Consider the following 14,072-nt stretch of genomic DNA (forward strand, 5'->3'; position numbering starts at 1 on the left):
TAGTTTTCTGGAAAACCCAAGAACTCATCATCGCTAGAGTCAGAATTTAGGAAGCTCATTTGCTCACAATCACTTTCTTCACTGTCTTCATATAAGAGATCGTCTTCACTTCCATCTAAGGCATTGCTAATGCCACATTTTTTGAATGACTTTACAACGATCTCCTCCTTCACTGAGTCCCATGATGTTTTCACCCATTCACAAACTTGAGTGATGGTGGGCCTTTTCATCCGTCCAGTAGGTGTCAGATCATGATTACCAGCAGCCATCCATTTGTTCCACTCTTCTCTCATTAAGACCTTAAATGGCTTGTTGATGGAAACATCAAGAGGTTGCAACTGGCTGGTAAGACCTCCGGGAATTACAGCTAGATGAGTCTTCACTTCTTTGAAGCACTTTTTTGTTGGTTCGCTAATATGTGCTCTAAACTGGTCAAGCACTAATAAGGCAGGTTTTTTCAGAAGTCCTCCAGGACGTTTGGACCACACCTTTTCAACCCATACTCTCATTCCATTTTCATCCATCCATCCTTTCTCATGTACATGTACAACAACTCCTCGTGGAATCACTTCTTTTGGAAATGTTTTCCTTTTGAAAATCAACATGGGTGGCAATTTGGTGCCATCGGCACAGCAGGACAACACAGCTGTGTAATGGGTCTTCTCATGCCCTGAAGTTTTCACAGTGATGGTTTTAGCACCCTTCAGATCTACAGTCCTATTAGATGGCACATCAAAGGTTAGCGGGACTTCATCCATATTCCCAATCTGGCCAATTTCAAAGCCATGTTTCTCCCTAGCATCTATAACAAATTTATGAAAGGACAGAATTTTGGATTCATATTCTTTTGGCATTTTTTGCGCAATTCTAGTTTTGGTCCGCATAGCAAGACTATGTCGCCTCATAAATCTGAAGCACCATGATGGTGATCCTGTAAAATCCTGAATGCCTTTCTCTATAGCAATGCGTTTCGCTTCAAACATGATCATTTTTGTAGACACACAGAAGCCATTATTCCGGTGACGTACGATCCATTCTCTCAAGTCCACCTCCAACTGTGGCCACTTTGCAGCATGCCCACGGAAAGTGTGCTTACTTTTATCTGCTTTTTGCAGCTGATCCTCCTGTTTCCTCCACTCTCTTATCATTTTTTCCGTTGGAGGAGGCCCAAAATGTCTCTCTGCTGCTCTGTTTCCATGCTCCTTAGCATATTTTACTACCTCCAGTTTAAAAGGAATTTTATATGCTAGCCTTTTCTGCTTTATCATGCTTGCACTGGTAGAATGAGGTACTGTAGTATGGTATTTTTCTGCAAGAAATGAAGGGACTGTCAGTATCATTTCTTCAATGTTTACCATTGAGCACTAACCATACATGTAAGCCTCCTCAAGTTCCTCCCAGGAAAGGTGAGAAAAAAATGTGATGAATGGATAGTAGGCACTGCTCTTGCATCAGGTGCAACAAATGCATCCACACATACAGTTTCAGTACCCCTTAGAAAGCTCAACAGCGTTTGGACATGATCCATGGTGTAACACAGTAATGGACTGAAAGGAGACTCCATTTACCGTACTTAAGGGAGTGACTCCATTCTAGGGTTGTCAAGTCCAATTCAAGAAATACCGTACCGTATCTGGGAACTTTGGGGGTGGAGCCAGGAGACTTTGGGAGTGGAGCCAAGATCAAGGCTGTGACAAGCATAATTGAACTCCAAAGGGAGTTCTGGCCATCACATTGAAAGGGACAGCACATCTTTTCAATTCCTTCTTTCCATAGGAAATACGGTAATGAAGGGATAGGGGCACCTTCTTTTGGGGCTCATAGAATTGGACCCCCTGGTCCAATCTTTTTGAAACTTGGGGGGTATTTTGGGGAGAGGCACTAGATGCTATACTGAAAATTTGGTGCCTCAATACCAAAAAACAGCCCCCTCAGAGCCCCAGATACCCGCAGATCAATTCTCCATGATTTTCTATGGGAATAAATCTCCATAGGGAATAATAGAGTTCCCAGCAGACATTTCCCTTCCCTCCCCCCACTTTCTGACGACCCTGAAGTGGGGGAAGGGCCTCCAAACCCGAGGATCCCTTGCCCCCACCTGGGGATTGGCAACCCTACTCCATTATACCTCATTTTCCTCCCCAACAGAAACCCAAAGCAGCTTTACACCATTCTCCTCTTTGCCTTTTTTTGCTCACAACAATCATATGAGTTAGGCTCAGAGTGTGTGAATGGCCCAGGGTCACCCAGTAAGCTTCCATGGTTTTGAGCCCAGGTCTCCCAAGGCCTGATACTCTAACCACTACACCACACTTGCTCTCATGTGTTCATGGCATACTGTACCTCACAGGATTGTTGGTATCTGACAACAGTGAAAAGTGGTTATCTTCTGTAGGTACTACGTAGTAAATGAGAATCTGGCATCAAAAGACAAGGGGGGGGGGGTTCTGCAGCCACTGCCTCTACCGCCCCACACACACACACACACACACACACACACACACACGCACTGTGAGGCGAGAGGACGTTGGGCTCGTCGGAGGAGAGGAAAAAAAATGCAGAGACCCCAATGGCGTTTCGCTCATGCTCTGCCGGGCTCTGATTGGCTGATGCCTCTGCCCATGCCCCCCCCTTCTACCTCGTGGTTCACAGCTCAGCTAAAACTGCTCGCTCGCAGAGTTTTCTCTTTTTTCTTTTTTATGTACCATACCTCCTCTCCCCCCCCCCCAACACGTTCCCGTTTTTCATCCCTGGCTGGTACACCCTTTTGCCCCTCCCCACTCTATTTGCAAAATGCATGTCTCCTCCCCCCCCCCCCTTTTATGGACCAAATGCCTGCAGGTCAACTCTGCAGAGGCAGGAAGATTCCCAGATGGTTTTCGCTTCCCTTTACCAAGAAACCCAAACAAAAGTTTTGCAAGTCGGCAAAAGAAGGGGGGGGGATAAGCAGCCTCCCGGCGGCGGCCGTGCAGAAAGGGGCCCGATCCCCCCTCCTCCTCCTCGCATGGGCTCTATGGAGCTGCGGGTGCCACAGCAGCGCCTTGCTGGGCGTCCTGGTCCCTGATCCCGGCTCTGCAGGCTCCTTCTGCTCAACTGCGGAGAGGAGAGAAGCAGCCTAGACGGCGATCATGCCCTTCGCTTCCCTTTAGGAAGAAACCCAAACAAAAGCTTTGCAAGCCGGCAAAAAGGGGGGGGGGAGAAGCTTCCCGGCGGCGGGCTGTGCAGAAAGGGGCCCGATCCCCCCTCCTCCTCCTCGCATGGACTCTATGGAGCTGCGGGTGCCACAGCAGCGCCTTGCTGGGCGTCCTGGTCCCTGATCCCAGCTCTGCAGGCTCCTTCTGCTCAACTGCGGAGAGGAGAGAAGCAGCCTAGACGGCGATCATGCCCTTCGCTTCCCTTTAGGAAGAAACCCAAACAAAAGCTTTGCAAGCCGGCAAAAGGGGGGGGGGGGGAGAAGAAGCTTCCCGGCGGCGGGCTGTGCAGAAAGGGGCCTGATCCCCCCTCCTCCTCCTCGCATGGGCTCTATGGAGCTGTGGGTGCCACAGCAGCGCCTTGCTGGGCGTCCTGGTCCCTGATCCCAGCTCTGCAGGCTCCTTCTGCTCAACTGCGGAAAGGAGAGAAGCAGCCTAGACGGCGATCATGCCCTTCGCTGGAGGGCACAGGCTGCTTCTCTTCTCTTCTCTCCTCTCCTCTCCGTTTCTGCACAGCCCGCCGCCGGGAGGCTTCTTCTCCCCCCCCCCTTTTTGCCGGCTTGCAAAGCTTTTGTTTGGGTTTCTTCCTAAAGGGAAGCGAAGGGCATGATCGCCGTCTAGGCTGCTTCTCTCCTCTCCGCAGTTGAGCAGAAGGAGCCTGCAGAGCTGGGATCAGGGACCAGGACGCCCAGCAAGGGGCTGCTTTCGATCGCGCAGCTCCGCTTCCTCCTTCGCTCTACCTCCCTCCCGCTGCAATTTGCATTATTTTTTGTGGAGCGAGGCTCGTGGCAGTGCTGGAGGAGGAGGAGGCGGGGGTGGGGGGCGACAGCTCTCCTCTCCGGAATCGATCGGTTCCAGTATTTGAGTTTCAGCCATGCAGTATTCGGTCCATAGGACGCACACACTTTTCCCCCCACTTTTTTGGGGGGGGAAGTGCGTCTTATGGTCCGTAAAATACGGTAGATTTTCTAAAAGAGGTCTTGGAAAAGAGGTTAGGGGTGTACACCATTGGATCCAACTAATATGCTGAATTGATGAGATGATGAGGGTTAACAGGCTGATCCAGATTCTACAAATTTACCTTCTAAAACTGAGGGAGCCAATATCAGAGTGGCCAAATGATGAAAAGGTTTTTGGAATCAGTGTGGATCCAGTGACAGGTTTGAAGACTGGCTGTGACAGCCATGGACTTATGATAGAAAGGAAGACAACTACATGGATTAATTCAGCAATACTTCTTCCACATGATTATGCTTGTTATGAGCCTTCCTAGGGGAGATACTCTGAAGCAATTCCCCTAGGAGATGCCATGGTAGTAGAGGACTGTCCCATTTTCAGCACGATGGCTAGAACGGAGAGCTCTGAAACCTGTCTCAGATCTTGGATTTACACCAATCTTGGATTTACTACCTCTCTGGATTTGGACTTGGCGTCATGCTTGGACAACTGCCAGAACAGTGCTGGACAAAGCTTGTTTCCCCATAAAGCAGCTTTCAAATGCAATGTTCTGTCATGTTCAGGAGTAAACTGTATGCATACTGGACACCTCAAGACATCATGTTCCTTACTGAGGAATAGTGGACACATGATACAGTTGTCCAAACGGGGATTTTCACCCCCAAAGCTGTGTGTTTTTAAAAGAGAGCTTTCTGAGCCATGATATTTGAGGCTGGTTGCTTTGAATCTCTGAAATAAATTTAGGCTGCCAAAAGCAGAAGGCTTGAAGGCCACACTTTTCCTCACACAGAGCTTCAAATAGAAGATCCTCTCTCCAGAGCAGCAGAGAACTGAGGAATGGCAATGCCTTTTATACTGGAAAAGACAGGAAAGCAGCCTGAAGAAAGGGGAAAAGAGCACCCTCTAGTGTTTTTGAGTTTCCAAATCTCTGTGGTAGGCTTGTAAGTGTGCAGTAACCCATGCACAGGGACTGCACAGGTACTACAATGATGAATTTAAGCACCTGTTGTTGATTTCCCACATGAAACATAGTGCAGAACATGTTTCCCACATGAAACATAGAACGGTACCCCGTTATGGAACAGTGGCCTCTGAACTTAGAATGTTGAATCACAGAACAAATTCTATGTGTATCTATTTAGAAGTCAATCCTGCTAAGACTTACTTTCAAGTAAATTGACACAGCTAAAGCTATAAAACCAACTGACACCCAGAAACCTAAATTTTCCAAAAATTGCACATTTAAAAACATTTTTTTATTATTCTAATTACTCACTAGCTTAGATTTCTAGTCAGAAGCAGCTGTATCCTTCAGCTTCTAAGACACCTGGGTAACATTGCCTATTATTCTTGTCTATTATTCTTGCCCATTAAACAAACAGCATCCGACATACAGAATGCTGTAAAATTAATGTTATCCTGATATAATGGGTTATGGCATCTTAATCACCCATTGGTAGCTAACCTTCATTATGAGCAAAAAAAAATCATATAGCAAAAAACAATGTTTAGTAAAACTACCATAAAATGCAGGATTGCCACAAAAGTTCCAAACTCCCATGTTAACAATCACTATACCTTGCTTGGCAGCTCAGAAGCAGCATCTCCCTATTATTAATTATAACTTGTAATAGGACCAGAAAGGCTTTTGCTCGAATGGAAGCTGAAGGACTTTCAAATAGTCGAATAACTGTAATTACAAAGTCCTGGTTAAAAGGAAAAATATAAACAGTTTTAATGGCAGAATACAATAAAAGCAAATTTTCCAGAAATGTTATTGATAACAGCATTTCAATGAAATAACAATTTTATAAAATTATGTAAGGAGATAATGTGTTGAATGCAAAAGTCCTGTTTGGTGTGCAAAAGACATTCTGTTCATGGAAGCTGTTTTTGTATTCAGGACCAGGCTATTAGGCGCCCCAGGCAAGGCCCACCCTACCCCACCCCACCCCCGGTCCTCCCCCCCACAGGTGCCCAGCCAGCCTCACCTCACCACAGCAGTCTTACCTAAGAGGCGGGGTGGAGGTGTGGTGCAGCCTGGCTGCGTACACTGCAATTCAGACACAAAAATGCACAATGTGTTCGCCTCTGCCGCCTCCACCCTCCCAGGCATTTAAAAACACACAGAAGGGTGCAGGTGAAAGGGTCCACTGATCAGCTGATCAGTGGAGCCTTTATCTGTGAATGGGAAGGGCAGTGGCTCTCTCTTCCTTGCCTACCACCTGGGAAGGGCGGCATCCAATTCAGTGCCCCCCCCAAGGCCTTGCCCATAGGTGACCACCTAGGGTTGCCGAATGGTTGTGTCAGCCCTCTTTGTATTTCACACTGAACTGTTACAAGAGAAAACTGAAACTAAATCCAAAAACGATGTTTCCCTTGTGGAAGAAACTGCATAAAATGCATCAAGAAAAATACTATAGAATCTACTTAAAACATTATGAACCCTGACGCTGGTTCTTACTTTTTGAACAATCTCTAACAAGCTTTTGTGTTTTTACAGATTTGGATTTTGGATCCACCCTACTTAGATAAGAATTCTACTATACGTTAGCTAACATTTTTACAAAGGAGTAGCTTTTAGATTATTATTTAGATAACTTCTACTCAATTTCACATTTCTATTCCAAACAATGCTCTAGCATTCTGAATCTATTCTGCTAGCTTAATGGCATCTAGTAATCCACACACAGGAGAGTACAATAAATCTTGGATAGCTTTCCATACTTCCAATTGTGACTTATGACACAAACTAAGAATGCAGATTCTCCACATGCAGATATGTCTTTGGTGTGGCGACTGTACAAAAATCTCTCAAAAAACTGGGCTATCTCCAACTAAAATAAATTTAGCACATTGTCAACCATAGAATATAATATACATAATTTTATGACAGTATCCTTTCAGAATATAAAGGGATCTAATATATTTTTAAACAACTTTTCTTGCAATTTGTATTTATTTTAGAATTTGTATCCCTACACATTCTTTTGAAGAACTGATGATCTCGTATTTTGTTACCAGTGACAAAACAAAACAGATTCCCAATGAAGAAAGTTCATGAGCCTGGAATATTTCTATAATAGATATAGATTAAATTTTTAGTACACTATGACTATATATGTTTTTTATTTGAGGTCACAGTATGTACACTCACAGTTTTATTAAATGGGAGGCCAGAAACTTGTCATTATCTTCAATGAAACAAAAAGGTTCCTGAACTTCAAAACTATAATATACAGTTGCAATTTTGGGAAACAAGAATTGAAGATTACATTAATAAATTTCTCTGGGTTTTTTTTACAAGACAGTTGTAGTATTTTAAAGATGCCATATAAATATGTTTCTGCAGACCGATAACTCCACAATTTCAATGAAACAAAAAGATTCCTGAACTTCAAAACTATACTATACAGATGCAGTTTTGGGAAACAAGAATTGAAGATTACATTAATAAATTTGTCTGGGTTTTTTTTTACAAGACAGTTGTAGTATTTTAAAGATGCCATATAAATATGTTTCTGCAGACCGATAACTCCACAATTTCAATGAAACAAAAAGATTCCTGAACTTCAAAACTATACTATACAGATGCAGTTTTGGGAAACAAGAATTGAAGATTACATTAATAAATTTGTCTGGGTTTTTTTTTACAAGACAGTTGTAGTATTTTAAAGATGCCATATAAATGTGTTTCTCCACAATTTCAAGAAGAGACATGGTTTCTGTCTCCAGTTTGTATCAAAGAGGGTTATACTACTTATAACTGTTGTTTATCAAGTGGTCTTCTCTGCATGATGCACATGCAGGTCAGCTACAGAGAGAATTTTCTAGCTAAAATAGTAAAGCAGAGGTTGTCCCTGCCCCTCAGGGTACACCAAGAACTGTCTCTCACCGAAACAGTCATATACTCTGAGGAAGCAGCATCCCCCCTCTCTCTGTTCCTCCTGAAATAATAGTGCAAGCCTTTATTCATTTTTGAAAACACAGCTTCCAGCGTTGCAGGCTGGAGAGAATGTGTGTCTCCACAGAAGACAACTCAATGAACAAGTTTCAGGTTAAGCACAACCCTGTTTTCCTCTTTGGTCTCCTGTGCAGTTGCACATCAGGAGTCTAACAAGCTACCGAGGAGGAGGATACAGCTCTCAATGAAACAACAAATAAAGAACTGCTTTGCCAACTAATGTCTCTTAGTCTTGTGTTTACATCCACAGAGAAACATCTGATGAAGGTATTGGAAGATGACCAGGTTAATGCTCTGCATATATCTGCTATGGAGACTCCCTGGAGAAATGCTGCAAAAGATGACTGAGTCCTTGTGGAAATGACTCTTGACAAGTGAAGATGACTCTCAAGCTTGACTGTAACAGTCTAATTGCAGCAACAATCCATCTGGTTGCACTCTATCCTTATTGGGACCAGCATATGAAATAAAGAGATGTGGATTCTTTCAAAATGAACTGGTTCTTTTAAAGCAGAGTAAGATAGCCTTCTTAACATCTAAAGTACATAATGCTCTCTACACAGCAGAAGGAGGTTGTGGGAAAATCACTGGGAGAGTAATATCTTGTGTTTGGTGAAAACTAGAATTCATCTTAGGCAAAAATGCCAAACTTGAGATGTAACACTAGCTTACCATCATCAAATTTTAGAAAAGGAGAATCAGACCACAATGCAGTCAAGTTACGTACTCTCTATGATAGCTAGGAAGATCACTTTCTAGACAAAAGAGTCAAATTACAGGTGGTTAGAGGCACAAAAGGCTTAAGCATAAATGTGGCCAAACCCAAACTAAGCAGACATTGTAGAACTGTAGGGGCCCAGGAAGGGAACATATTGGTTATTTCCTTCAGAAACTGCCTGGAAATCAAATGTGAAAAGTGCCCTCCCTTCTACCAAGTTACACAAGGCCAAAATAGTAGCTAAGTGTACTCACAGTGAATTCAGGATCTAGGCCTCATAATTTTAAAGAGTACACATAGTCCAAAACTGTGTAGTGGACAAGTGGAGTGTGACAAGCCACATTCTCTCACCCAGGTGGAAAAACAATCCCATTTTAGAACAGATGTGTAAAAGGTTTTCTAGTCTCTAACAACACCGTCTCCACATCTATTGAAAGATTTCTTGGTACAAATTTCTTCAATTCAGGGACCTGATTAATACCCTTAAGATCTCTGGGGTTTTCGATAAATCACACCTTTGAAATTATGATTAGTAAAGAAAAAAACATTTTAAAAAGATGGTCTCTTCTATTTATAGGATGCTTTGTTATGTTTACCATATCAATCAAAATGGAAATAAATCTTACTGAATCTAACTGGAAACAAATTTGGAATTCCCCCTCAAATAAATCTGAGATGTGTAATATTTGACTTCAATTTTACAAATTGCTTTTAAATTGATACTTATCACCTCACAAAATTCATTTGATGAATAAAACTTTCAAGCCCAAATGCTGGAAGCAATACAATCAAATAGGAACTAATTTCCATAATTGGTGGGAATGTAATGTTATTCAAGGAGCCCCATGGCATAGAGTGGTAAAGCTGCAGTGCTGCAGTCCGAGCTCTCTGCTCACGACCTGAGTTTGATCCAGGCGGAAGCTGGGTTCAGGTAGCCAACTCAAGATTGACTCAACCTTCAATCCTTCCTAGGTTGGTAAAATGAGTACCCAGCTTGCTGGAGGAAAAGTGTAGATGACTGGGGAAGGCAGTGGCAAACCACCCCGTTTTAAAAAAAAAGTCTGCCGTGAAAATGTCATGATGCGACGTCACCCCAGAGTCGGAAACGACTGGTGCTTGCACAGGGGACTACCCTTTTAATGTTATTCAGGCTTTTTGGAGAGAAGTTCATAAGACGATTTGTGGACTTGTGGATTTTTCTCTTCCATATTCTCCAGAATTTCATCTGGTAGATTTTTGGGCAGACTTAGAGCTTCCAAAACAACAGAAAATTTTTATTTCGACATTAGTGGCTGCAGCTAGATTGGCTACTGTGAAAAATGGAAGTCCCCCTTGGGTCCCACACTTCTGGTGTGTAAAATTGTAGGAGCAATATATTACTGGGAAGATTATTAATACCCCCTTTTTCTCGGACTCTTCCTTGGTATGGGGACATTTCAATTACGAGGAAACTTGGGAACCAGTTATACAATATCCTGCAGACAAGAGAGTCATCCCTTTTGATCAGTATATTGGTGTAGCATAAATAATTTAAATGGGTTGGAGCACTGTATAAATTACTTGCTTATCTCATTTTCATTAGGTGTCTTTCAATGAAATTGCTTTTAATCTAAATGGTATTTTGATATTATGATATGTACTTTTTATTTAAAATATTGTTCAAAAAATCAAATTAACCAAATATCCCAATACAACCCCAATAGGGTTAGCAACCTCCAGGTGGGGGCTGGAGATCTCATGGGATTGCAGCTGAAGGGGATGACTGTTTTAGAGGCTGAACTCTATGTTATTGTAGCCTGCTGAGCGTCACTATTATGTGTAAAGAGACAGCATATAGCACGTGCTGCAGAACTGAAAGTAGATCTAGAGGCTTAGATGATCTACATGACAGCAGGTGGCTGGCTGCCAGGATTGCATCAGCCAGCAGAGTCAGCATGACACAGCAAGTTGCTGATTGGCTGTCCCATGTATAAATGTACAGAGCAACTGTGGTGATTGTGGGTTAAAGGAGTTGGAGTGCGGCGGAGCATATTGTCAGTCAGGAGAGTGAGTTGGTGTAAATAAATGTATATAGTGGTTTTACAACTACTGTGTACAGCCTTCATTCTTGCGTCGCTAAGAATCACCCTCTTGGTCTCTAAGCGCATCGACAGGGTTATGGGCCCAGCACGCTTCCGCTGCGCCTAAAAGACCTGAGAGAGAGGTGGTAAAGAAAGGACGCTGACTTGCTCCAGAGGCTGTCTAGGAGGTGAGACCAGCAGTGGCTGAAAGGAGTCTGAGCAGGATGGCTACAGCAGCAGCTACAGTGCTGGTGGAGAAGCTCACCACTACCAACTACAACACCTGGTCGCTGAGGTTAGAGCATTTCCTGAAGAAAGAGGGGCTTTGGGACTGTGTGTCAGCTCCTCCAGCTAATCCCACGGCAGCAGAGGCCGTTCAGGATCAAAAAGCTCTAGCCACAATCATTCTAAGTGTTGCAGATGACCAGCTGGTGCATGTCTGTGGGCACCAGACAGCAAAGAAGGCTTGGGAAGCTCTCAAGGCTGTGTATGTACAGAAGTCAGCAGGCTCGCTGATATCCCTATGGAGGAGGCTCTACAGGAAACGTATGCTGGCTGGGGAGTCTATGAGGGACCACCTCAACGGTATGTCTAATTGTTTCCAAGACCTAGAAGCAAGAGGGAAGGCCGTGGCTGAGGAAGATAAGGTGTACATCTTATTGAGCTCTCTGGATGAGAGATATGACATGCTGGTGTTAGCATTTGAAGGGCAGGATGCTGACAAGCTAACTTTGCCTTATGTGACCGGCAAACTCCTGGCTGAAGAGCAGAGGCAGCTGGAAAGCAAGAGAGAGCAGACTCGAGCCAAGGAAGAAGAGAAGCCAAGGTCTGTTGGGGCTGGTTCCAGCTGGCAAGCTAAAGAGGAAGAAAAAGCCTTGCAGGTGCGGAGGAGGCGTTGTTATCTGTGTAATCAACTTGGACATTTGAAGAGATTTTGTCCACAGCAGCAGAGAAAGAGCCGGCAGCAGCCTTCAAGGACACCCCAGGTGACTCTGGTAAGAACTGGTCCGGGACTGCAGAGTCTGCCCTGGGTTGTAGATTCTGGGGCTACCCAGATATTTTGCTGCTGTGAAGAAGAGCTGCAAGACTGCAGGCCAGCTGAGCAAAAAACTGTGGGCTTAGCTGATAGGAGACAAGCTAGTGTGCTTTGCCAAGGCACGGTCTATTTTCCTGGACTTAATCACAGGTTTGATAATGTGCTATGTGTGCCAGAGTTAGAAACTAACTTGTTAAGTGTCTCTGTTCTGGCAAGAGCTGGGTTTACCGTAATATTTGATAAGCAGGGCTGTGCAATTTTGAAGCAGGGTAAACAGCTGGCTAAAGGCACTCTGAGAGCCAATGTGTATGAGCTTATGCAAAATGTGGGGAAGGCACATACTGTGTGGAATAGACAGCCCCACAGCAGGTGCATTCATAGGCTGCATAGAAGGCTGGGTCACGCCAGCTACCACACAATAAATAAAACTCTGGAAATATTAGAGGGAGTGAAGGTTGACAAATGCAATGCCTTCCTAGATTGCAATGTTTGTAAAGAAGCCAAATCAAGGGCAGTTGCATCGACCAAACAGAGTGAACGTGTGTCGGAGAGACCGCTCCAATTAATACATGCCGACCTGGTGGGGCCGTATGCACCCAGTGTTTCTAAAAATAGGTTTGGGTTAATTTTGGTCAGTGACCACAGCAGGTTTGCGTGGGTGTATGCTATTAAGCACAAAAGTGATGTCTGTGCCACCTTCAAGTACTGGGCTAGGAGAGTGCAAAAACAGTTAAATGCAAAAATTGCCTCAATTCAAACTGACCAGGGAGGTGAGTTCCTGAACAAAGAGTTTGCCAACTATTTGAGACAAGAGGGCATAGAGCACAGGGTTGCCAATGTTTCCTCTCCGTGGGAAAACGGGATTGTGGAACGAAGAGCGGGAGTACTCCAAGGTATTTGCCATGCTTTGTTAGAAGATAGTGGTCTAAGGCAGGCATACTGGGGTGAAGCCTTGAAAGCGTCTTGTTATATTTCCAACCGGTTGTGGACAGAGGCTATAAACGATATACCCTACAGGGTCTTATATGGGAGAAAGCCATCCCTGGATCACCTAAGAATATTTGGTTCAAAGGCTTGGGTGAACATCCCTCTGGATAAGAGGAGGAAGGGAGGTCCCAAATCCAGAAAGCTTGTGTTTATAGGGTACCAAAATGGCATGAAGTCCTGGAGGTTTGTGGAAAATAATGACTTGATTAGGCTGAGTAGGTCTGCCTCGTTTTGCGAGGATGAAAACTGGTCAAAGATTCATGCCAATGAAATGCCTGGAGAAAATAAACGGCAACTGTCTCTAGAAAGTGAGGAGGGGCAAAAGCCAGAAAGCTCACTGAAGCAGGAGGAAGACAGTATGAGCAGTTCAGCAGGCAGCAGTAAACAGCAAGAGACTTCTGAGGCTGTAAAAAGGGAGCCGGTCAGAGTCTCTGCAAGGGAAAATAAAGGTGTGCCACCCAAAAGATATGGTTTGGATACTGATGTGAATTATCTGGGCAAGGGAAACAGTTTGCCAGATGGAAAGCCAAGGGGCTGTGTAAATGCAGCAGAGGTACACGTGGGAAGAGGGAGGTTATACCTATGTATACAATGACCATCCTAACACATATCCCAGTGTGCTGGAACTGTTGAATGAGATGTCTCTTGGAGAAGAAGGACACACATGAGCAAAGCCTGGAAGGAGAGGCAGTAAGCAATAACTGAATTAAAAAGGGTGCAATGTACAATGAATAAAGTGCTGGAATGTAAAGACAATGCTGTAAAATGAAACAAACTTACTGTTTGAAGATGTATGATAAGCTGTAACAAAACTATTGTAAAACTGAACTGAAGAAGAGATGTAACAAGCTATGTGTAAGAAAAACCTGAAATCTGTGAGCAAATGTGATTTGAAATGTATGTGCACCTTTACACCACAAGATACGGTACTGTGTATTTTCAACAAGTCTGGGAAACAAGCCAGCAAAAGATAAGGCAAGTGCTCAGTCTGGGCAGAGAGCCAACTGAGGAGATATGGTCAGTCTGGGCAGAGTGCCAACTGATAAGGTTGTAATTGCAGGTTAATTGGCAAGCAGAAAAATGTGTGTGTGTTCAAGAGAATGGAAGTAACTGAACTGTAACAAATTACTGAACTGTAACCAATGGTATATATGGGAAT

The 14,072-nt window shown here is 44.0% G+C and overlaps 1 protein-coding gene across 1 annotated transcript in view; it reads right to left on the reverse strand.

The window, feature by feature from the left end:
• The window catches only part of ULK4 (unc-51 like kinase 4), a 297,265-nt gene that overhangs the window by 197,765 nt on the left and 85,428 nt on the right, over positions 1 to 14,072 (reverse strand). Inside the window, exon 22 of the mRNA XM_060247507.1 lies at positions 5,727 to 5,854. Coding sequence (XP_060103490.1) covers positions 5,727 to 5,854 — 128 coding nt within the window. The remainder of the gene's footprint in view (positions 1 to 5,726; positions 5,855 to 14,072) is intronic.

This window comes from Heteronotia binoei, chromosome 10 (assembly GCF_032191835.1).
Source record: "Heteronotia binoei isolate CCM8104 ecotype False Entrance Well chromosome 10, APGP_CSIRO_Hbin_v1, whole genome shotgun sequence".
Lineage (NCBI taxonomy): Eukaryota > Metazoa > Chordata > Lepidosauria > Squamata > Gekkonidae > Heteronotia > Heteronotia binoei.